At 43.0% G+C, this 25,942-nt stretch overlaps 1 protein-coding gene across 1 annotated transcript in view; it reads right to left on the reverse strand.

Annotated features, from left to right (window-relative positions):
* LOC107119027 (serine/threonine-protein kinase TNNI3K) overlaps window positions 1-25,942 on the reverse strand; it is a gene marked incomplete at its 5' end in the record, with an annotated part of 96,807 nt that overhangs the window by 36,615 nt on the left and 34,250 nt on the right. The window contains 2 exons of the mRNA XM_015421449.1: window positions 3,113-3,251; window positions 5,208-5,306. Coding sequence (XP_015276935.1) covers window positions 3,113-3,251; window positions 5,208-5,306 — 238 coding nt within the window. The remainder of the gene's footprint in view (window positions 1-3,112; window positions 3,252-5,207; window positions 5,307-25,942) is intronic.

Genomic DNA, 25,942 nt, shown 5'->3' on the forward strand with positions numbered 1-25,942 from the left:
AAAGCAAGAAATTACAAGTAGATAAATAGGTACTGCTTCGGTGGGAAGGTAACAGTGTTCCGTGTTCCTTGGCATTTATTCATGCCTGCTACATGACCACAGAAACGACTTTGGACAGCGCTGGCTCTTCGGCCCCCTGGAGTCTGCCCCCCTAGAGTCAGCCCCCTGGAGTCTGATATGGTTAGCTTTCAAGCAAGGGAAACCTTTACCTTTATACTGTGACATATGCAGACAGGTCAGTCCCCATGCAAAATAAGGACACAAATCTGACATTAAAGACAGCAACATTCAAAAACCAGTGCAAGACCATTTGAATCTCCCAGGGCACTGGTGTTGACCTCAAAGGTACATTAATCAATAAAATAACTTTAGAGGCAAATAAAGTATACAGTACACTGAACTAGATTGTCTTAGAAAGTTTGTATACTGTCCCATTGGTCTTCAAGTGGGGTTCTGTTTTTCTCTTACAAAGTACGCATTAAAATAGCTTAGCAAGTCTAGGGAGACAGTGGTATATTTTCCTTGCTGTTCTTTGCACCCACTGTGTTGGTTTGGTATACATTAAGCTTGTCTTTTGGCCCCACTGTTCACAATTTTTCTTTAAACCCGTGTGTGTGTGTGTGTGTGTGTGTGTGTGTGTGTGTGTAATGGCCAACTGAGGGCACACTGTGTGTCTGGTTAAGCACACTATAGTCCTTAAAGCTTATGCCCTAATAAATGTCAGTATTTAAGATGATAAGAACATAAGAGAAGCGAATGTTGGATCAGGCCATCAGGAGGTCCACCAGTGGGGCCAGGACACTAGAAGCCCTCCCACTGTTGTCCCCCCCCACCAAGCATCAAGAATACAGAGCATCACTTGCCGCAGCCTGTGGCTAATAGCCACTGATGGACTTCTGCTCGATATGCTTATCTAATTCCATCTTGAAGCTGTCCATGCTTGAAGCCACCACCACCTCCTGTGGCAGTGAATTCCATGTGTTAGTCACTCTTTGGGTGAAGAAGTACTTCCTTTTATCTGTTCTAACCCGACTGCTTAGCAATTTCATTTAGTGCCCACGAGTTTTTATATTGTGAGAAAGGGAGAAAAGTACTTCTTTCTCTACCTGCTCTATCCCATGCATAATCTTATAAACCTCAATCATGTCACCCCTCAGCCGTCGTTTCTCCAAGCTAAAGAGCCCCAAGTGTTTTAACCTTTCTTCATAGGGGAATTGTTCCAACCCTTTGATCATTCTAGTTCCCCTTTTCTGCACTTTTTCCAAAGCTATAATATCCTTTTTAAGGTGTGGTGACCAGAACTGTACACAGTATTCCAAATGAGGTCACACCACTGATTTATACAGGGGCATTATGATACTGGCTGATTTGTTTTCAGTTCCCTCCTAATAACCCCCAGCATAGCATTGGCCTTCTTTATTGCAGTTGCACACTGTCTCGACATTTTCATTGAGTTATCTACTATGCCTCCAAGATCTCTCTCTTGGTCAGTCTCTTCCAGTTTGGACCCCATCAATATGTATTTATAGTTATAGTATAGTATAAGTTTATTGTCTTAGCCATAGGCCATAACATTTTTCATCAGGTCATAAAATGGTAATGTAGACAATAGAAAAATATCAGTATACTCCTATACTTCTTCTACTTTGCGTTAGATACTAAACTCATTCTGATTTTCCTTGTTGCTAAGGCAAATAACGCTGTCATGCTCTGTCTGTGGCCCAGGAGCTGACCCGCCCATGGCCGTGGCATCTGGCTACCCACCAAGGCAGACGGTCCTAGGAGTTGGAGAGAGTTCGTTAAGGAGGATTTTGCTGTGGGGCCTCAGATAGGCAGGGGACGGGAGTTAACGCCACCCCTTAAGTCCCTCTTCTGGCATGTGCAGGATACCTCTCGTTCTCCCTCTCTCTCTCTCTCGCTTTCTGTTTCTCCCAGCTCAGTTCCGTCACACATTTCTCCTCCTCAGCCCCTCTGCATCTCTCTCCTTTTATTCCCCCTTCTCCACTCCCGGCACCGCCTGTGTTTCCTGCCCCCTCTACTCCCAGTCTGGCCCCGCCCCCAGTGATAAGCCCGGACGCTGTCTGGGTGTTCTGGGTATGGTCGCCAGTGTGCCGGCAGCAGTCCTGTTGGCCCAGGGGCCGCACCGCCAGTGCCGCCACCTGGGGTCCTCGCCGTGTCCACCCTCAGCTCTCCGTGATGCCCGCGCTGCTGCTCACTGGGGCGAGGTTTCAGGGTGCACGCTCCAGGGGCTGTGCTCTGCCAATGCTACTGCAACCCTCCGGGTTGCCAGCGGCTGGCTCTCCCAGGGCTTTCCGCGCTGAGGAGCCGGACCGCGGCTCCACTGGTTGCCATGGTGTTGTGGTTTCTCTGCTGGTTCCTGGGTGACTCTCTTGTTTTGTTGTAACAGAGGGACATACTATTTATTACATAGACCAATACATTAACTCAGCAACTCTTTTGGAACTAAAATATGCTAGACACTAGCTATATAAGGGCATACACATAGGCCAATACTTTAAAGTATAAAATGTCCTGATGAACACAAGAGAATCAGAAGATCCCTGCTGGATCAGACCAATTGTCCATCTAATCTAGCACCCTGTTTTTCACGACAGGCAACCAAATATTTCAGAAAGGCCACAGCAGGGGCACGGAAACCAAGGAAATCACCTGCTCCCCCCCTAGCAGGTAGCATTCAATATCTAGCCTAAGTTCCAAGAAAAGAAGATCATTATATTTTTACTAAATTGCATGAAGGAGCATTTGTTGTAGTGATAAAGTCTCTGGTTGCAATTGACTGGGGCGCTCAGATTCTAGAGGGGTCAGAGAGGCAGAAGGGACAGGGAAAGGCAGCAGATGTCTGAACGGACAGCAGGCCAAAGGAAGCACAGAGCTAACCCAGGAGGATTAGAAGACAGAATAATGCAGAGATATGAGGGTGAAGAGAAGAATGCAAAAGAAAGGAGGAGAGTGTAAGAGAAAAAGGATAAAATGGAAAGCGTGAAAAGCACAAGACCTGCAGTTCATATATTGGCTTGGGGCAGTTTTCCAGATTTTGAGTCACAGATTGACACAAAATATCACATTTAAGGTTACATTTCGAATAACTTACCATCAGCCTTGCTGCCCTCTTCCATTAAAAGCTTTACAATATTGAGAAATCCTTTGGCAGAAGCTAAGTGGAGGGGCCTGTCCCCAACTTCTCCACTCACGTTCACATCAGCACCAAATTGCAGCAGGAGTCGGGTTACCTAACAATATTGTATTTGTTTGTGTTAAAATGGTAAGGAAGAAGGATATTTCCCACAAAATCAAAAGACAGTATGTAGAGCGTGTACCTTGAAATTTTGCTTCATCCATCATTTGGAATATATGTACCTTTTGTTATGAGGCAGTGGAGCCCATTTGTAATGAAACTACAAATCCACAGAATAGTGAATTGTTTGCAGGTGCCAATTTCTTTCTTAAAATAACACAGATGCATGGGGCTGGCCATAGGCACAAGCCTGTTAGTTTAACTGACCTAAGTGGCAAATAAAGTAAATGCACATTAATTCGATACGTTTGCGCTAGATGCTCTTTCTTAAAAGCGGAAACCCTTATCATAAAAGTGCCACATGTGGATTAGCATAATTTACAAAACTGTGACCAGTTGCCCCAAAAGTGACCTGTAGCATAATTTAAAAGAGTCTCAGCCTAAAACATAAAGGTCTTTCTAATGCAGCTGTATGAAATATATATTTCGGCATTTCAGGAAAGCATACCATTACTGCAGCTGAACATATGATATATTATTTTCAGCTGTTTGTACCTTTGGACTCTGCCTATTCTAAATCACTTCAGGAAACAGCTCCCTGTTTTCATTTTAAAAGTCTATCAGTTACACAGAACCCATGCAGAAGTCATGTTTGAATAGAGTCCAGTGCACAAGCGATCCCACGGTGGCATCAGGGGTTAGCATCAACAGGTTCCTGCCAAGGCCCATGATTCAGCAGAGGCCACCAGTAGCCAGTGAAGTCCTGCTGTTCCTCTTCACAGTCACTGCCTTCCCTCATCTTCTGGTATGCAGATATACAGTGTGTAGGGGAAAACAATGATAACACAGGAGCATCTGGCACCATTTTCTGGCCTTGCTCATTCTTCCTTGGTGGTAATTGGACAATACCCTTTCCCCAGAGAAGAGCATGTTAACAGGTGATGACACCAAGGTAATAACACCAAGGGGACAGTATTCTATTGAAGATGTGCGAAGCAAGCTGGGGTGTGGTTCTTAGATTGCCTGAAGATACACAGGTATCCAAGAGTCAACCCCCATGAAGCATTGCAAAGGAGTTGGATCTTGTAGATTATAAATACGACCATTGGGGTAGTCTAATGGTTTGGGAAAGGCCTTTGGCATAAGTATATTTCGAGTCAATGAGGATTCACAAATTACATCTAAATGAGGTATAAAGCTGATATCAATTCTGATTCTTGTAGTATAATCTGATCTGTGTTGCAAATGCTGTGTGATAAAGTCTTCTGATCACTGGTGAACTCATGATGCCGAGGAAAATTCTCTCCTCTCTCGAAACAAGTGAAAATAACAGATCAACACAGATGAGTTCACACCAGGCTTGTCATTCTCCTGACATGGGCGGAGGATCCCCCACATCCAGCTCCCATTTTCCACTGCTGCTTCTACCACTGGTGGGAGACAAATAATGAAAAATATCACTGTTGGGCAATGGTGTGATGTCACTTCTAGGGAAAACCACAAAGTGACTTCAGCCAGGTCGAGGAATCACCAGAAACTCTATTTACCAAAGAGTTTCCAGTAATTCCTAGAGAGGTGTGATGTCACTTCTGGATTTTTTTCTGGAAGTAACAGCACACTGTCACCTGACAGCACCCCTCCATGTCCTTGCCCCTGACTCCCCCCCCCCAGTTGCCATGCATGCAAGGCCAAATGAGGTGATAACATTTAAGGCAATCAGTAGATGAAATACCACAGACCAAACTTTCATATTATTTCAGATCACTGAGATGCTCAGGAGAAAGTCAGGCACGTTAATATGTTAAATAAATGGATTGTTTACTATTTCTACATGATTCTTATGCATGTATGAACAATATCCATCTGTCTTCTTTGTGAAGCAGCGGTTGACAATTCTTGCATATTAATAAATATTCCCACAAGTTCTGTCAAATCCTGTCAGTTGATGTACCTGCTCATGGCCATAGTAGGCTGCAATGTGTAAAGGGGTGAAAAAAACTGCATCTTGAACATTGACATATGCACCATGTTGCAGAAGAATATCGACAGCCTGGAAGGAGACAAAAAAGGAAATATCCCAATTAAAAGTTTTGTACATCAACATGCAGAAATATTACATCTACAATTTCCATCAGAAGAAATGATCAAGATACCCTAAACAAATGCTACTTGTCAGTGTGTTGCCCTATGCTAGACAATGCCTTTCTAAATGAAAAAAACCCTAATTTGCAAAAGTAGGCACTCAGAACTCTGTCAGTTCAGAATAACCTTTTTTTAAGCTTTGAGAACAAGCAGAAGCATAATACCACATACTTTTAAAAGTACAAATATCCTTTAATTAAAAATGCATTCTACTGAATTGTGAGACACAATTTCTTCTGACTTACATAGGCTTTTGGAGGATGAGGGGGCCTTTTTAAAAAAATAAATATTACTGAGTGGTTTCTTTCTAATGCATGCTTTCAGATCTATTCAGAAGGTCAGTATTATAATGAGCATTGCTCTAAAGCCATGCATTATTTGCCTGCTAAACAGTGATTAAAACTCAGGGGTGAAAGATTCCTGCCCCGTGGAATATTTGCTTCAGACTAAAATATACCTTTCTTAGGCAGATGAGGAGCAATTTTTATTGTAGGGCAATCCACAAAGCCTGGCTCCTATGCAAGTTCATTAGTTTTAGTCTTGTATAGATGTAAATTTGCTTATAGATCTGCCAGCACTTTGCTCAAATTCCAACACCCTCAAATACTCAGGAAAATGCTCACTGTTTGACAAGCACTCTATATTATTTTCAATTGTACTGCAAATGCTTTGTGCATGCATGTTCTGTTACCGCCTTCCCAACCCTCCCAACAGTAAATATCAGTATATCTAATTCTCAACATGGCCCCATCTGTAGTAACTTACATCCAGAGACTGGAGCCATGAACATACAAGACAGATCTTTCTACAAATCGGAGAAAAGCCTCAGGTTTGCAGAAAAATCTGAAATCTAAAAAAAAAACCACTACAGTGCTTTAACAAACAAATGCACTTCTGTGGACATTGCTAGGTTGCTAGTTGAAATCTTGGTTTCTGTCAGTAAAAAGCAGGGAGAGGGGACAAGGACCTTTTCAGGGCTGTTTTGGCTTTTGAGGGAGGACTTATTGAAACTAGGCCTGGCAGCAACCAGGAGCAACTTGATGCCCCATGAGTTTTGTGTTTCACTCAGGACTGTCTGCTCACTACTGTTCAACAGCAGCCACCACATGAAAACCACTATGGTACAGTGGTTAACGGTTTAGACTAGGACCTGAAAGATTCAGATCTAAATTCTCACTCTGCCATGGAAGTTTGCTGGGTGACCTTGGGCCAGTCACTCAGACTCATCATAACTTACCTCATAGGGTTGTTCTGAGGATAAAATGGAGGAGGAGAGAACAATATAAGCTACTTTGGGTCCCGTTGGAGACCCAGCCAGTGTCTAAATGAATTAAATAACCACTAAAGCTGAGGACTAAGGGAGCAGGCAATGTTGGTGTGTGGGAAGAAGAGAAGGAAGCAGGGAAAGGGGATAGGATACACGGACTGGCAGTAGAAGGGAAAGAGGAAACACTGTGGGGAAGAGGATACATGGGAAAATGAGATACCCCCCCAGAAGTCATTGTGGGTTCCCTGCTTGTTAACTTATAAAAGAGATGCTTTGTTTTATTGTCTTGGTCTGGTGGAGGTGGGACAGGACACTGTGAGGTTTGCCTGTTTAATAGTCCAGCTTTGCACACTTTGTTTGCATGACTCTGAAAGATGAACATGTTCATTTGAACAGAGTGTTCTAAATTGGATCACCAATAGTCTGCACAACTGTCTGGTAACTGTAGTTTGATTCAGCTTGGGGAATGCCAACAACTGACTGTACAGGTACAAAAACATTATACATGTTGAAAATGCAGCTGTTTTAAAATGATCTGTGGCCTACTCATGATGACCCTGGGGCATATATAATCAGGCAAAGCAGTGAATTGTGGGCATGTGCTGACTGTGGCTACACAGATAGTTGACACACCAAATTCAGCCAGCTGCTCAGACTCAAAATTGTCTGAGTTAGCTGTTCAGATTCAGAACTGTAACATACTGCTCATTTAAAAATGTGATTGAATCATCATTGTAACGATAAAGTGTGCTGGGCTAGCAAGGGTGGAATGGGAAATAAAAACATCTTTAGAAAAAAAAATGGTTTTAGAGTAATCCCCTTGCAGGCTTCTGGTCAGGTTTAAGGACTGAGTTTAGTAGGGCCATGAGTGAACTTTCCTTCTGTTAAGAGGCTCCTTCACATTAGCTCTCATTTTATGTCTTTTAAAAGACTGATGTATCTTATGAGCCAGTTTCCATGTTATGTTTTAACACACATAAGCAACAATTCTTAACAGAAGGAAAGTTCAACCAGGGAGCTTGCAGCTGTATTAATTGGGTCCTCAGAAACCAACCTTTCATGACTACCCAATTTCTTTTCAACTATACAAGTGCTTTTATTAGCAATCTGACCTTTGCACCTTCCTATTTGTGGGCTTTCTTCCAAAGTTTCCTGGAAGACAGTTATCAAAGCCTTTGATGATATAAGCAAATTATGTCTACTTCTACAAGAGATTATCATTTGAGGCTATTGAAGGCTAAGAGAGTGTGTCAACAAATGCTGCATATGATAAACTATGGATTTGCTCTCTTGGGCAAAGGTAACAGATAAGAAATCTTCTTACAAAACTTAATCAATTATTATTGACTTTCTGGCAGGTGAAATTAAAATGAGAAAGACAGCTTTGACAATTAAGCCATATGCATGAGCAAAAGCCACCCTGTATCCTGATGTCAACACATCTAAAGAATCTGGGATGCTTTTCTGAACATCTTTTTGAAATTAAGCCATTCACCCCCAAACATGATGAATTCTGAGCACTGGCCTAATTCTTTCCAATTTAGTAGATACTGATATAATCAGGCATGTCCTCTAGATATGATTTGCTCAAAAACTGGCAAGATGTGTTAACTCCTAGCTGCTCTATAAGCATTTCAGACTGTGTAAATGATCAGGCAAGACAGCTGCCGTGAAGGCAAATCTGAACTGTTGTGAAATTGGCCACCTGACAGATGTATGATAGAATGAATGGAGTTATTTACTGAAGAATAAGATCTAATGAAGTATTGTATGCAATCTTTCTTCTTTCAGGGTGTAGTGGGAGAGAAAGACAAAATTAAGGCAAGCTGCATGTGTTCAGCTGGTTTCATGGAAATGCTAAAACAAAGATCATGAAATCAGTACTGAGAGATGGTATAAATATCCTGTTATATAAGGCTGATAGATATTTTGAAATAGAAGGGTCTTCCCATCTATTTTATTGGCTCCTTAGGCTGTTGGTTAGGCAATTAGTTTGGGGAACAAGTGACTGCAATTTGTTTTATGGAACCAATATGAATACATATTTAATCTCAGAATGAACTAGGGGAGCAAAATTCCAGTGAGCCCATGGAAATGGGCAAGTCATGAGTTTTCATATGATTTGGGGGCTGGGGCTGAGTAACATTAAGGGGACCTGGGGGAAATCTTTGTTTGGGGACCTTTATGGCTCTTAGCAGCCCTGGCTGATACAGCTGAGTATCTTTCAAATACCTCTATTTTATTTATTTCATTTATCAAGGCACGACTTGCCCATTGTTGTTCAGTCACACAGTCGAGTCCAACTCTTTGCGACCCCATGAACTACATCATGCCAGGCCCTCCTGTCTTCCGCCGTGCTCCGGAGTTTGCTTAATTTCATGTTTGTTGCCTCGATAAGACTGCCTAACCATCTCATACTTTGCTGTCCCCTTCCTCTTTTACCTTCAATCTTTCCCAGCATCAGGGTCTTCTCCAGTGAGCGCTCCCATTTGGCCAAAGTATTTGAGCTTCAGCTTCAGTATCTAACCTTTCAGGGAACAGTCAGGGTTGGTTTCTTCTTGCAGTCCAGGTGACTCTCAAGAGTCTTCTCCAGCACCATAATTCAAAAGAATCTATTCTACGGTACTCAGCCTTCCTTATAGTCCAACTCTCACAGCCATACAGTACTACTGGGAATACCATTGCTTTGACCATATGGATTTTTGTTGGCAGGGTGATGTCTCTACTTTTTATTATGCCGTCAAGGTTTGCCATCACATTCCTCCCAAGAAGCAGGCACCTTTTAATATCATGGCTGCAGTCACCATCTGCAGTGATCTTGGATCCCAGGAATGTGAAGTCTGTCACTGCTTCCATGACTTCTCCTATTTGCCAAGGAGTGATGGGGCCGGATGCCATGATTTTAGGTTTTTTGATGTTGAGTTTCAAGCCAACCTTTGTGCTCTCCTCTTTTATCCTCAGCAAGAGGCTCTTTAGGTCCTCTTCACTTTTTGCCATTAGAGTGGTATCATCTGCATATCTGAGGTTGTTGATGTTTTCCCCAGCAATCTTAATTCCAGCTTCTGAATCATCCAGGCTGGCATTTCGCATGATGTACTCTGCATATGAATTAAATAAGCAAGGGGACAATATACATCCTTGTTGTACTCCTTTCCTATACTAAACCAATCAGTTGTTCCATATCCTGTTCAAACTGTCACTTCTTGACCCTTATACAGGTTTCTCAAGAGACATGTGAGGTGGTCTGGTACTCCCATCTCTTTAAGGACTTGCCATAGTTTGTTGTGATCCACACAATCAAAGGCTTTAGCATAGTCAATGAAGCAAAAGTAGATATTTTTCAGGTACTCTCTTGCTTTCTCTAGTTCCTCTCCCTCTTTGAAACCCAGCTTGTACTTCTGGCAGTTCTCTGTCCACGTACTGCTGAAGCCTAGCTTGTAGGATCTTTAGCATGACCTTGCTAGGGTGTGAAATGAGTGCAATTGTGCGATAGTTTGAACATTCCTTGGCATTGCCCTTCTTTGGGATTGGAATGTATACTGACCTTTTCCAATCCTGTGGCCACTGTTGTGTTTTCCAAATTTGCTGGCAAATTGAGTGCAGCACTTTCACAGCACCATCTTTTAAGACTTTGAATAGCTCAATTGAGATGCCATCACCTCCACTAGCTTTGTTGTTAGTAATGCTTTCTATGGCCCATTTTACTTCAGATTCCAGGATGTCTGGCTCAAGGTCAGTGATTGCATCGTCATGGTTGTCAAGGACATTGACGTCCTTCTTGTATAGTTCTTCTGTGTATTCTTGCCATCTTTTCCTAATCTCTTCTGCTTCTGTTAGGTCCCTACAGTTTTTGTCCTTTATCATGGCCACTTCAGCCTCTTCCACATCAGTGGTTGGGGCATAGACTTGAATTACTGTGATGTTGAATGGTTTGCCTTGGATTCAGACCAAGATCATTCTGTCATTTTTGAGATTGTATCCCATCACTGCCTTTTACACTCTTTTGTTGACTATAAAGGCCACACCATTTCTTCTATGGGATTCTTGGCCACAGTAGGAGATATAATGGTCTTCTGAGTTAAATTTGCCCATTCCTGTCCACTTTAGTTCACTGGTTCCCAAGATGTCAATGTTCAGTCTTGCCATCTCATTTTTGACCAGTCAAGCTTACCTTGATTCATAGATCTTACATTCCAGGTTCCTATGCAGTATTGTTCTTTGCAGCATAGGACTTTCCTTTCACCATCAGACACATCCACAGCTGAGCAAACTTTCGACTTTGGCCCAGCACCTTCACTCTTTCTGGGGTTACTTGTACTTGCTCTCTGCTCATCCCCAGTAGCATATTGGACACATTCCGACCTGAGGGGCTCATCTTCCAGCATCATATCTTGTAGCCTTTTGTTACTGTCCATGGGGTTTTCTTGGCAAAGATACTGGAGTGGGTTGCAATTTCCTTCTCTAGTGGATCATACTTGGTCTGAGTTCTCTGCTGTGGCTTTTTCGTCCTGGGTGGCCCGCCCCAGCATAGCCCACAGCCTCATCGAAACATGCAAGCCCTCTTGCCACGTCAAGGCAATGATCCATGAGGTAGACTTGCCCATTACTGCACAGTATAAAAAGCAACATACTCAGGAAAGCCCAGTGAAACTTTGAGCAGAACATTGAGGCAACCCAGGGGCTCAAATCTCATATAAGCTAGGAGGTTTACCATATTAAATTTGAATGTCTATTGCAACATTTGCAAAGTTTAAAGCATCCTTTACTCAGACAGAGGAGCCAGGCAACAGTCAGAAAGTTTATGACCTGTCAGAATTTATATTGGCCTCTGCTATTACCTGACTCCTACTAAGCTGCAATACTATCTTTTGAGTCATCTGCCATACACATCAATGTGGCAGAGAGCAGACCAACGACCAACATCACATAAGCAGATTGGGTTCTCCTGCTAAAGTCCCCAGTTTGTGCTTACTGTACCTTATATAGAGAAATCAACAACAGATCTACCTAAGAAGGGTAGATACTTAAAAATATCTTTCTGTATCGCAGCTGAGGCATAAGTATTTCCTACTGTTTACATCTTTCACTTGCATTTCAATATAATTTTTAGGGAAGAAAGAGATGTTAAGATTCCTATGACCATATGAAGCTGGCTTTATACTGAGTCAGACCAATGATCTATCAAAGTATGTATTTCCTACTCCAATTGGCAGTAGCTTTCCAGGATCTCAGGCAGAGGTATTTTACATTGCCCACTACCTAATCTGTTTAACTGAAGACTGAACCTGGGGCTTTCTGCATGCAAAGCAGATGCTCTACCCTCCCATCTATGTATTCAGTACGATACTGTATGAAGTAACCTGTTTAATATAGACAAAATAATTTTCAGTAGTTTTAGATGTATTAAACGGGGTTCAAAACCTGGACTATCCAAACTGAACCAAATGAGGCAGCCAATGTTAGCCTATATCTTACCTAAAAGATATGCCATAATTGTGGCTCTGTCACTGAAAAGGAATGTCATGTCCTTTGCAAAAGAATGAAAATGAAATTAAACAACTTAAGTGAAAATATGGAAAGAGTTTGTGTTTTGAGTTTAATGGAAATTATGTCACATAATTGAATGGCAGAATTTAGCTATTGTTATTTATTGGCCATAAATGCCTGCATTTCTTTTTTATAGGAGTCCACTCTCTTTGAAGTAGTCTGCTACTCTTAGTATCAGGCAAAGAAGCAATGTATCCAATCTCATTTATCCGTATTCTTTTTTCTTTGTGGATTTTATGATTTCTTTTGCTGCGCCTGTAAGTGATATGACAGCAAAACATTGTATCTCATAAAAATTACATTCTGAGTTCCATACGGCATTTTATTTACCAACTGATTAATGAAACAGCTGCGGTGGCTCAAGTGGTTAAGACACTGAACTGCAGGCTGTGGAAGGTCAGTAGTTCAGCAGTTCGAGACCCGGGTGCCTCATGATGGAGTGAGCTCCCATCTCTAGTTCCAGCTCCTGCCAACCTAGCAGTTCGAAAGCAAGACATTGCAAGTAAATAAATAGGTACCACTTCGGTGGGAAGGTAACAGCATTCCATGTGCCTTGGTGTTTAGTCATGCCGGCCACATGACCACGGAAACGTCTTCGGACAGCGCTGGCTCTTCGGCTTGGAAACGGAGATGAGCACCACAACCCTAGAGTCAGACTCGACTGGCTTTCGAGCAAAGAAACCTAATGAAACAGGCCCTAGTGGAGAGACCCATTATTGATTATTCCCTAGCCACATACCAATGGTCTACACAGCATGCTGCAGCAATACTTTTTATAAACAATCTTTTCCATCTCATATGACATTTAGATACGGTGAAGGAAAGTATCCATAGTCTCTTCATATTTGTCCAGACCTTCTTATTTCATTTCACATTTGTCCCCTAATGTCTTACTACTAATCACTTTCTGTATCCATACAGATGTGCTTCCTCCTCCCTGATTTGTAGACTTCCATTTTCAAAACTGTTGCTTTGTTCTGATCCATTGTAATTTTGCATATTGCATCTTAGTCACGAATTTAACACGGTTCCTCAGAAAAGATGGGTAAAACTGTGAACCAACTGGGTCGTGAAATCCTGAAGTAGCCAGGTTTAGCATCTGGTTAAAGAAATTAACAGATGAAATTCACTAGGTGGCTCCTCTGACAACCAAATGCATAGATTTGATGACACAAGTTCAAGATAAAGTTTAGAGAGGAACAGTGAAGAAGTGTTGTGAATGAGTGGGAAGACAGGCTACATCTGATCTCTGCCCACAAATCACAAAAGTTTGCATATTGTTAAAGAAGCAGAATGACATGGAGATTTGGGTTGAACCAGTTGCCTAGGAAGTAATGCTCAAATACTGAAGATCACAAAATGTCACGCAAAGTCCATCAGACCTCTTACTTGATTTTTCTGTAGTACATCATATGAAAAACTGATGGTTTGTTTGTATTTACTCTGCTTATTAATGGCCATGTCTGAAATCTATGCTGATTTTGTTCTTTCATTTAACTTTTTCAAATTCTGCACATAGCATTAGACAAATTCACAACTGTCCATAAAACTCTTACAGTCCTGAAAGCTTCCATGTTGACCATTATCTCTTGCTGTCCCACATGCCTTGGACACTTTCTCAGAATAACTTTGTAAAGCAACCTCCCACTTTTCTTTCAAATCCTTCTTCAGTCTTCACTGAAACTTATCTATGGCCCCGGTCACACGGAGCATTAGCCACGCTAGAGGGATGGAAGATAGACGGATTTTCCGGGCGCGATCTCACCACCACATCTGGGAAACGTAGAGCTCCTTTGGTCACCCGAGGCTTCCCGACAAAGACGCGCGGTAAAAAAGTAGTAACTCGGAGGTACTAGTTTCCGGAAACCACGGGGCAAGGGCAGGCATCTGATCGCGTTTCTGGTGGCATCCAGTGCCCGCCCATGCCCCATTGCGAAAAGGTGTTTTTTTCCTCGAAGTCTGCAGGGATGCGCACAGGGACCCAATGGGGCATGCACATACTTCCGTTTTTTTTAAAAAAAAACCATTTGCCATGCCGCGCCGCTTCTTTGGCATGTCGTGTGATCGGCCCCTCCCCCCTAACCATGGGACCTCGACGGGACCACGAGGGGACGCCTGATCGCGCAGTCGTGTGTTATTTCGCTGCGGGGCAAACAGCCACACCTCCCACCCCCCGTGATATTCGGCCCGTGTGACTGGGGCCTATGTGTAGCATTGCTTATATTTATGTCCTGCCAGTCTTCCTTCTCTCTGTCTCAGTTTAGATGACAAGATCCCCAGGTTATGTGTTTGTCTTGTATTTTGCTTATCCTAAAGTTGTAGGTACATCTATGGAAATAATAAAAGTAAAAATTCTGGTCTTTTAATGGCCTTTAGATGGTTGTATGCTTAAGTCCAAGACTAAATGTAAATGGTGATTTATTTGACTAACTTGACCAGTCTATTGAATCTAGGCTGTACTCTTTTGAAGGACAGCTAAAAAAGATTTGAAGAAACTGGAGGAAAGAATGAAAGGCTAGAGGGCCAAATTTCAAAATAAAATCTGTAGTGTATAGTGTCTTCTCTCTCTCTAGGTTGTAATGAACATAATACAATTTAATTGCTTTTATTAAAAGCCCTAGAAGCTGAAAAGGTAAATTAGAGCTCATCTTGCTATAACTTTAATGAAACACCATGTATAATTGGGTCAATGTTTTTTTCCTCCAAGCCAACTAACTGCAATTAAAAATTAAAGAACCCAGACCCCTACATTGAAAGAACTATTTGAAACCTGGGAGTTGTAAATTAATCTGTCTAGTTATCCAAAAATCAAAATGTATTAGCAGAGACCACACTCAATTTTCTTCCTCCATAATTATGTTTTAGCAAAGGAGAAATAATGGCAAAGAGTTGTAAGATGCTGAGTGGATGTGAATGCAAAATGCAATCAATGTCAATAAAGAGAAGGCAAGAATCGAAAGGAGTTAGGGCTGGGACACCCACATAGAAGTAAAGTAGAATCTCCTAAAAATTTCCTTAGGATTGCTCTTGCAAGCAGTATAAACAGAAGACTACATGCAATGAGCAGAATTATGACAGCTCCAAAAGGCTGCTATCATTATAGGAAACACGGAACAAAGATATGTGTCCAGTTTTGGCTCACATGTTGCATCCTTCATGCAGAATCTGAAAGTTGGCTGCACGAAGGAAATTCACTACTATTACTGAAATGGAATCCCATTTTTCTACCATGTGAGCCAATCTCCATAAGACCTATATCAACATTCTGTGGTTACTGACACATACTAATGTCACTTTTGTACCTCCAGTGTCAGGGGAGGGGGGGGTGACTTGTAGGTTAGCATCCTGAGACTTTCAACTTTTTATTTACATATTTCAAAGTTGCAGAGAGATGTTTGAGAAATGAAGGGAAAATAGCAAAATGATTAGAAATAAAAATGCACAAAAACAAATGCACATTTTTACCTTTCCCACCCATCATATTTTCCTCAGCCTTCCTTCAAAGAGTTCAGAGCAGCATACATGGCCCTTCTTCCTTTAGAAAATGACAACCATGTTAAGTAGGTTAGGCTGAGAGCAAGGGAGCCTCAGTTCAGACATCACACAAAACTGTTTTAACTACAGTTAGCTGGTGAAAGCCCTTTGAGGTTGGAGGTAGGTGGGCTTTTGGTAGGGGGGGGGGATTCAGCTATTAGGAACATAGAGAGAGGGGTCTGTGACAGGTGTTTTGACTGCATGGTGACTTGCCTGCCTGGTGCAAAGGTTGATAGGTTGGTAAATAGTGCTGGAGATAAGTCAGCAGTCATGGTACGTTGTTGGCACCAATGACTTTGGGAAATGTAATCACGTGGTCCTAGAGGGGAAAAAAATAGATGGCTAGGCAGAAAATTAAAGGCAAGGGGGACTTCAAAGGTAGCATTCTCAGAATTGCTACTAGTTCCATGCACAGAGACATGGACAGATTGGGGTCTCAATGAGTAAGGAAGTGATACCAGGAGGAAGGGTTTAGATTGGTTAGGCACTGGGGAACTCTCTGGGACAAGATGAAATTGTACAAAAGAGACGGGCTTCACCTGAACCAAAAGAGACGAGCTTCACATGAACCAGGCTGCTGACAATCTAAAATGGAGATTCTGTGACTGGGCTGGGGGGGGGGGACTCTGGGCTAGAGTGCCAACTCCTGGCTCTTGAAGGTGTACCTTTAACATCAGCGCTGACTGTGAAGAGTCTGGGTGTGATTCTGGATGGAGGCCCTCTTGATGGAGGCCCAGATCACAAATGTGGCCAGGTTGGCATTTTTTCAACTGTACCACGTTAGACAACTGGCCCCCTTCCTGTCTCACCCTGACTGATCTGTGTAATGGTCACCTCCAGATGAGACCACTGTAACTTGCTCTTTGCAAGGCTACCCTTGAGGCTGATCTGGAAACTTCAACTGGTCCAGAATGCAGCAGCGCCAGTTTGGTGTAGTGGTTAGAAGCATGGACTCTAATCTGGGAGAACTGGGTTTGATTCCTCACTCCTCCACATGCAGCTGCTGGTGTGACCTTAGTTTAGTTTTATTATTATGGTCTTAAGACCAACATACAGAATAATCATAATCTGGTGTGACCTTGGGTCAGTCACAAGTTCTTTCAGAGCTGTTCTCTCAAGGGTGGTTCACGGGAGAACTATCTCAGCCCCACCTACCTCACAGGGTGTCTGTTGTGGGGAGGTGAAGGAAAAGGAGTTGTATGCCTCTCTGTGACTCGTTCAGGTAGTGAAGGGCGGGTTATAAATCCAAACTCTTCTCTTCTTCTATATGCCAATGCTAGAAGTCTCCAAGGCAAGATGGGAAAGTTCTGACTCAGTTGCTCCTTTTAACAGCCTGCCTGGCTCTCCTTCCATGCAGTGCCAACCATTACCTTGAGGTATGTGTTCTGCGAGATCTTCCCCTACAAACGTAGCCACAGGGGTGTTCATACACAGCAACCTTCCATTGTCTGCTCCACCCCTCATATTGGATAGGTATCCTGGCCACCAGGAGACAAATCCCTTTGGTGTCCTGGAGGAGCCACACCCGCCTTTCTTCACCTGGGATGAGATACTTAGGATCCATGAGAGAGCAGTGGATGGTGGTCAACAGGGAGCCGGTGTCTCACCAGGCTCACCAGACTGTAACACCACACCCATCCACAGTGACTCCATTACATTGGTACCAAGGGATATAATCTGGGTCAAACTCAGGAAGTGTCATAGGTCCTGGCTCAGCTGAGGTTGACTATTCCTCAAATGAGGAAGAGGCATGGAGCAACCCAGCCTCCTCCAGAGTCAGCCCAGAAGAGGAATCTTTGCCAGCACTTGAGGGAGAAGAGGCTCCAACATCTGCACAGGAGGTGCAGCAAGGCATATTTAGGATGGGCATGAACCACAAACCCAACCACAAGCTGATACATCAGTTCATGAACTGTACCAGTTCATATCAGTTTGTGAGCCATTTAAACCCTTGCTTTCTACACTTCATGAACCACCACAAACTGCATTAAAATTCATTAAAGTTCACCCTGATTTCATAAGAACTGATCAATTTAATAAGAACTCAGAAGCAAAGCAGGGCTAACTCTGACAAGTACTTGGAAGGGTGACCTCCAAGGAATACCAGAGGGGGGATTCAGAGACAGGCCAATCAAGCCACCTCTCTAAAAATGTACAAACCTCCAGTAGGGGTTGCCAGAAGTCAACCATGACTTCCAGGCAAGCACACAAACACATAAACACAAATATTTTTTAAAAAAAAAATCATGAAAGTTTGTGGTGGCTCTTCAGTTTGTGAACATTGCTTTGCAAACTGCGAATCAGTCAAAATTCATGAGCTTTAGTTCATTAGGCAGTTTGTGCCCATCCCTATAGGCTATGCATTTTTACTCTCTTAATCTCTGGCAGAGTTTACCGGGGGTGTGGGTTGTAGTGTTAAGTATTTATAAACATGTAGCCTCACTTATGCATTTACTGTAGCTAGAACTGCATACTGGTTTTGAGTACGTAAATATCTAAAAGTTCTCATACATGTATATTTTGTTCTCTGTGACACTTGATGTTTCAAGATTTGGGAAGATTACAAGGGTTTAGCATGAAAAGATTAAAATAGAAAAAAATGCAAATGCAGTGGTGCAAAAAATGTTAAGAGACAGAATGAGTGTAGATCCTGAGAACCCAGAATGTTTGTTGATCTAGTAAACATGTTAAGAATGAAAGCTATTTGCTTCAGAATTAATAGGCCATAGATTCATTGAAAAGATGCTGGATTTCAATATGGCCACCAGAGTTTTTGGAGCATGATTTATGTACCACGATCTGAATCTGAATTCCAGGTGTGTGTAAATCTTATATCTGCACAGACTATTTATGTATCAGAGGCACAGCTTTATAACCATTTCTTCCTATGCCTCATTTCCCACCACCTTGGATTCTTCCTTTACGTCCTGTTGATATCTGGGACTTCTTCATGGGTTGTTCCTTCCTAACCATTATAACCACTGGATTATTATCCACTAGTTGTCGGTAAATGTATGTGTACAATACATAAACATATATATGTAAACAAATACCACTCTAAAATACAGGAATGGTAGCTATGAAGACATTCTGTGCTTCTTTGCAGTTTTTTAGATTGCCTTCTGTTAGTTTAGATGCTTTTTAGTACATCTCTTCCAATGCTTTGTTAAATGGCTTTGGATGCATCCAATGCTCAAATTAGAACAGGGGGGGGGACAACAACCAGTTGGCTCAGACAATTCTTATTTCTGTCTGACAGATGCAGATTCTTCACATTGGTTTCATAATGCTTATTGTCCTTCTTGAATTCCAGTTGGCAACCCATTCCTTGCCATATGATGTTGATGAAGAAAGACTACATTTCATTCTGTTTCCAAAATTAGCTATACTTGGAAAAGAATTTCCATATGACCAGGCAAAATCCAGTCTACACTATGAGGCTATTACACTATTAAAAGTAAATGGGAAAACAATTCTTTTATGTGGAAATGCATATCAGTTTTTCTCAAAAGACAAAATATTCATCATGGTCACGTCAGTGGAAGAAAGATAATTTATATATGTGTGTGTGTGTGTGTATGTATGTATATATATATGTATGTATGTATGTATGTATAATTGTAGCTGGTTGTTATAAATTTGCAAGAAAAATCAGCTAAACTATTGAAGCCTATATTTCAGTTTCTTCAGGAATTTCAAACCTTGTAAGCATTGAGGAAGAGATGAGTCCTGTCCAGGAATTCAAAGTAACACTACTGTGTATAGACAGAGAGAGAAGCAGAATCATAGCATCAGTAGCGCACAACACTGACCATGCACTGGAAAGTTTACCATGTGCTTTGCCTATAATGGCTGGCCCTGGTAACCATGTTCAGTCATTTTATTTGATGTTGCTGATAAGAAGATCTGCCCAACACAACAGGCATATCAAGTGGAGATTGATGAGTTTTCTAAATCCAACAGGAAATCTAGGAATGTGTGTTGCTCCAGGTACTTCTGCCTTTACTCTTGTTTAGTCATGCTGGCCACATGACCATGGAGAAGTCTTCGGACAGCGCTGGCTATTCGGCTTGGAAATGGAGGTGAGCACTGCCCCCTAGACTCGGATTCAACTGGCTTTTGAGCAAAGGAAACCTTTATACTCTGTATCCATACTCTGCCCCAAACCTCAAACGTTTTCTGGTGCACCACCAGTTTATGCATTCACTTTTCACCCATACACAAGTCCCTATGCACATATCCCTGTATGCATGGATGTGTTTTCATTCAAAACATGCAGTGTTTCTGAACATGTGGAAGAACCTACACATGCATACATGCTCCTTGTAGCTGTTTGGCTATATATAAACATATCCAGGAGAGAGACTACTGGGTAGGGTTATTTTTGAGCCAGAATGCCCCAGAGCAGTGTTCTGGCTGGCTTCCGCATTGGCCCCGCCCCCTACTTCCAGCAGCCAGGCGCAGGGGCTGGGGAAGGCCCCCACCTTCCCCAGCCTGGTCACTCCTGGTGCCTGGTGGTGGCCACAGAGAGGTCTCCTGACACCGCCAAGAGAGAGAAAATAGCTCCAGCGATGGCGACAGGACTCGAGGAGCTTAACTTTTCATCCCCCCCTTGTGGCTGCCAAAAGAAGGAGAGAGCCTGCCCAGCGCAAGAGCTGGGGTTGCGGCCTGGATTCACCACCATGAGGCGGCTCGGGGGCTCCCTCCTGCCGCCTCTGTTCCTGCTGGGGCTGCAGCTAGGAGCTCTTCTCTATGAATGGGGTAAGCGCTGGTGATGGACTCCTCCTTTCCCACACTCCCAACTGCTGCTGGGTGCCGAGGAGGCAGACAAGTGGGCCAGGGGGCAACTGAGATGGGGCCTGTATAGAAAAATTGCTTTCTGCTTTCTATATCCACATGCCTTCTCCTGTGATTACATTATGATAACATGCTGTGTCTTATTTCCTGTTGCAAGCCAAATGGTGAGGCCACATGGCCTCAATAGCCAGGCCATAAACCCACATTCTTTCACACTTTCATGCCAAACGCCAGACCTCGTGGCTACACTTTCTGGCCCACTTGCGACCAGTCACATACACAATGAAGTAGCTGGAGTTTGGGTCAGATGACTGCAGGCGGTGTCCCAAACTTATAGCCTATCCCCACACACAGCTATGGCAACCAACAATTGGGCACACCCATGCCCACTTGCAATTGGCTGATGGTCACATCTAATTTGTGACTGGAATTGGGGTATAATTGTTTGATCCCTATGGGAGTGAGCTCTTCTTCCTGTTTTCGAGTCTCTTGCTCTTGCTCTCTCCCCTGTCATTATCCATTTTATTGTACCTGAAATGCTGTCTCTTGGAAGACAAAAAGGCCTGCTTTGTGACTTGGAGCACATGGGGTGCAAAAATGGGATTTCCCTTCAAAATCCCATGGACTATTCTGGACTGTGGATGTTCCTGATGTGGTGACTATGTATCTTCAATGTGTAGTTAAGGCAAATTGCCCTAGCCTTTGTTATTTTTGTAATCTCTGGTAGTCTATGCTAAGGTCTGTACTGAATAAAGATCCTTCTTATTGCTAATTTGTCTCTGGTGTTGTAACTTGAACTCCAAGGCTAAATCTTGTGGCTAACCCTGACCACTTAAGCTACCTTTGTAAGAGTAAAAGTGTGCATCTCTGGATTTAGTTGCTAATGTGTTCTGTCCCAGATGCCAACTAAGAAAAGTACAGGATTCCCTCCCATCCCTGGACTTGCCTGGGTGGGCTAATCCTGTACAGGTCCATTCAGGGCAGATGGAAAATCCATTCCAGCCCCCACTGCCCACTCACTGGGGTCTGAAGGGTGGCCTTTGAAGCCGGGAAGTCACCCTGCGGCTTGCTGCCTGGGGCTCTGGTCTTAGCAGCAGGCACTTGGCACATACCCCAAGACGCTCTGCCCTCTTCTCCTGGCTCGTGCCATTGGTTTTTGCTGAATGCACTGAAACTCTGATTTCTCACTAGCCGCTTCTCTGCCCTCACGTTTCCCTTTGCCCCGATCACATTAGTCAATTTCCCACTACTTGCTGTGCGGCCATATTTTGCCCCACAGCTTCACCCGATTTCCTTCGTGTCTACTCGATCCTCAAAAAACAGAATTGAGTAGAAGCGGGGAAAATCGGGCAAAGCTGCAGGGCGAAATGCAGCTGCGCAGCAAGTAGTGGGACATTTTATGTGATCGGGGCAAAGGGAAACATGAGGGCAGAGCAGCGGCTAGTGAGAAATATCTCTCTTGCTCATGTGAAGCCTGGCTCTCCTCATAGTCCCACCCACGACTCATGCAGTAACTGTAGAGACTTGGGAAACCGCCTCCTTTTTCTAACTTGAAAGCCCCAGGATGAGGATGAGCTGTTCACTCTCAGTGAAATAGGTTCCCCAGTTGAGCTCTGGCTCGGATTAAGCCCTCGCTCTTTTGCAGCAGGGTGGAGTGGTGAGATTGCTAATTTGCAAGCAGTGTTTGAGTGTTTCTGACGCCAGCATACAGGCCATCCTGTTGAGTTAACTACCTGCTTTCTTCCCTACTTGGCATTGTCTTTGTCACATCCATCTCTCTCTCTTCTCTCTCTCTCTCTCTCTCTCACACACACACACACACACACGTGCACGCACCCTTATTGCTGGGGAATTCTGGGTCTCAATCTACATTGTTTTTATGTATACTATATTTTGATAGAACTTTTCTATCAAAGCCTAAAAAGCTTCGTTGTTGTAACCAGGTCAGATCCCTACAAATCCACAGCAAAGGTGGATCTTGACTTCCTTCTTGTGTTCTTTCTGTGAAACATGGCTTTTCTACAAGGCAGCCTTCCCTTTTGATGTGTATGGTGTGGCTGCCTCCTCTGAAGTTGATTTAATAAATTTGGGTTCTATGTGTGGTAGCCTCTGTTGTGTGTTGGGACAGCAGCCCTTCCTCAGTAGGAATGCAGCTGCTCTTCCTACTAGACAAGCCCCTTAAAGGTACAGCCTTGATTTGGTGGATTCTTTCAGCTCTCTTGTTTTCTAAAATCTGGTGGTCTTAAGAATACTTAAAATACTTACTTAAAATTTATAGCGGAGGACACACTGTACAAGACAATGAGGTTGGGAACAGTAAGGCATTTAAATGGATCCCTCCTCCACCTTTTTCTACCTGTTCTTTAAAGGACAACTCCCTGTGCTTTTACTATGCTGCATTAAAAAAATAACATGTAGGAAGTTGTAAAAAGTTCATTAATTGATGCAGAGTGTATTGTTGGTGCTAAATACATGATGGTGGTATAGTAATAATTGTGTTGGAAAAAATTACTAAGCTGTTCATTACAAATTTTTAAAGAGATGATCATACAAATGGCAGACATACATCTTTAATTTTTGTCTGCTGCCATCTTATTTCATCTGCTTGCCTCTCCAGATGTTGATCTGAAGTTGCAAGAAGTTTCTGCCTTAGAAGTATTGACTCCCATCATTTTCAGAAGCATGGGCCCCAGGGCACAGTGAGGCTGTGTTTAGATCTTAAACAGTTCCTTTGACTTAGAATCTTGCTTGCATGTACACATAAACGGTGGTAGGATGGAAAATATGGAATAGAATAGGCTGAATTTCAATTTCTTTTACTGCTAAATGGAGGAACAAATTTCTTTACCTAGTTCTATGAGAGAGTAGAGGGAGAACTTAAAAGCTAGAGTATTGCTTAGCTAGAGGACTGAGAGGAATTTTAGTTTGGCTGTTACCCAGGTGCTTCTAGTTAATGTGTCCTGGCAGTTAATGACTGTGTGGGGGATGGTTTGCTGTAAAGTGCAGGTCATTTGTCATGGTTGCTTTTAAGTGGTGGTGTGTTGATGTCTAGAGAAGGCACTGTATGCCATGTTAACTTGGGGAAAGCAATATGTATGATTGATACCCCATTCTAGTATTCTTTTATTGAATTTCCATTTGTGAGAGGACCCTGGGATTTATGTTTAGAGTTTAGACTATATACAGTAGTCTGAACATGGTTGATCATTCTTTGCTTTTATAAACAGAGCTTCCAATATGTCACAATACATCTTTAAGGTGCCATAGTTTAATATGGTTATGTGTTTGTTGTCCCACTATTATTCACAAAAAATATGCATTAAAGTTATTACAGTGATGAGTGGGAAACTCTTTCCATATAAGGTTGGTGTGTCCCATTGAAAGTGGGCCATTGCCATTCATAGGATTGGGCTGCACCTTTATTTGCTCTGAGCTCAGGGTAGCTGAATCTCAGATGCCCATTTTCTCCATATTCATTTTCAGCTTTAATACAGTGCTTGGGAAAGATTTAGATATCAGGCTTCAAATCTCAAGCCATTACATCTTCACATTGGGATGATCACTGCATTTCAAGGGGGGTCAGGTTAATAATGCCTTCAATGGGTCCTTTAAAAAGAATTGTGTCAAAGAGGTTCCAGAACTCTGTCCTGGCATGTTTCCTCAGAAAAAAAGCCCTGGGAATTGTCTTGCTCACAGCAACAGGCAAAGCTTAGCTTGTATTCACTTGAAGAAGGCAACTTGGTTATGTATTTAATATTATTTAGTGTTATTATATGTGTCATGTGTGTAACTCTGTTTTAGGCACACCTCTCTCTCAAGTGGTCAGGTTAGTCATAATTTACTTGAGAAGGGAGGATGTCTTTTCCAGATAGTAGATCTGCTAGCCCTGTGAAACATGGAGTGTGCAGAATCTGTACCACTTGCTGGAGTGTTTGCAAGTGACTAAAAGAAACTTGCATGAGATTGTGGCTTTTCTTCCATTATTAAAGGTTTTTGCTGAGCATATAAATAAAGCTGCGATCTTGCACAAGTGTGGCTGGATGACCACACTTCTGGTAACATGGGGGTGTGGCCTAATATGCTAATGAGCTGTGCTGTCATGGGATGTGGTCTAATATGCTAATGAGTCCCTGCTATTGGGTGTGGCCTATTATGCTAATGAGTTCCTGCTGGGCTTTTCCTACAAAAAGAGCCCTGCTTGTGGGCATGACCCTGCTCCCCTCTGCATGCATAAATTGTATGTGGTTTTCAACACCTGAGATGGTTTCAGATGGTTGATTTCACATACGGTGAAATTTGAAAACTAGATAGGAGCATGTATGTTACTTAACTGGAACTATTCTTTTTTTATGAGTGGCCACACCCTTTCCTATCCAGGAGAATTATGCCCTGAAGGTGCTAACATTGTTTCTCTTCCATTGCAGGGTGAAGCTGATGGTACACTGACTAAGGTGAGGAGGTGTCAGCAAGCTGCCATTCAGTGTATGTTCTATTCTACATGTTTCATTGAACTCTGGTCATCCCCCCCCCCCACTATATCCTCCTGTGTAGGTGTTTACTTTCTTTTGCTTGCTACAATGCGGAACTGCTCAAGGTCAACCAGCTGGAGGTGGGATGGAGTTATGGCGTTGCTCTGCTTATTATGTATTTGATGCCTGCAGGGGTCTTTTTGAAGAAAAAGAGCTGCCGGAGCTCATTAGCATAACTCATTAGCATAACTCATTAGCATAACTTATTTGCATATGCCACACCCCCTGACATCACCGGAAGTGGGTCAGAAGGCCACACCCCCTGACATCACCGGAAGTGTCAGAAGGCCACACCCCCTGACATCACCGGAAGTGGGTCAGAAGGCCACACCCCCTGACATCACCGGAAGTGAGCAATTTGGCTACTGCATAAATTAGTTTGCTCTGGAGGCATCTTTCCTGAATTAAGACAAAAATGTATGAGCCGGAGGCTAAAAATTTTTTAGCTAGCTTGCAGTTAGAGGAAACACTGGACAAAACCCAGGTGCCCTCAGGAAGTCCACCAGCAGGGCCAAAACTCCAGGACCCCTCCCACTCTTGCCCCCCAAGCACCAAGAATGCATAGCATCACTGCCCCAGACAAAAGAACATAAGAGAAGCCATGTTGGATCAGGCCAGTGGTCCATCCAGTCCAACAATCTGTGTCACACATCAGCCAAGAATACCAGGTGCCCCCAGGAGGTCCGGCAGTGGGGCCAGAACACCAGAAGCCCTCCCACTGTCCCCCCCAAGCACCAAGAACACAGAGCATCCCTTGCCCCACACTGAGAGTTCCTATCTATACCTTGTGGCTAAGAGCCACTGGTGGACTACCAGCAGCATAGAAGGCCTGCCCCTAGCACTGCATCAGCCTATTATTGTAAGGTAAGC

Source organism: Gekko japonicus, unplaced genomic scaffold, assembly GCF_001447785.1.
Source record: "Gekko japonicus isolate JY-2015 unplaced genomic scaffold, Gekko_japonicus_V1.1 scaffold895, whole genome shotgun sequence".
Classification (NCBI taxonomy): Eukaryota; Metazoa; Chordata; class Lepidosauria; order Squamata; family Gekkonidae; genus Gekko; species Gekko japonicus.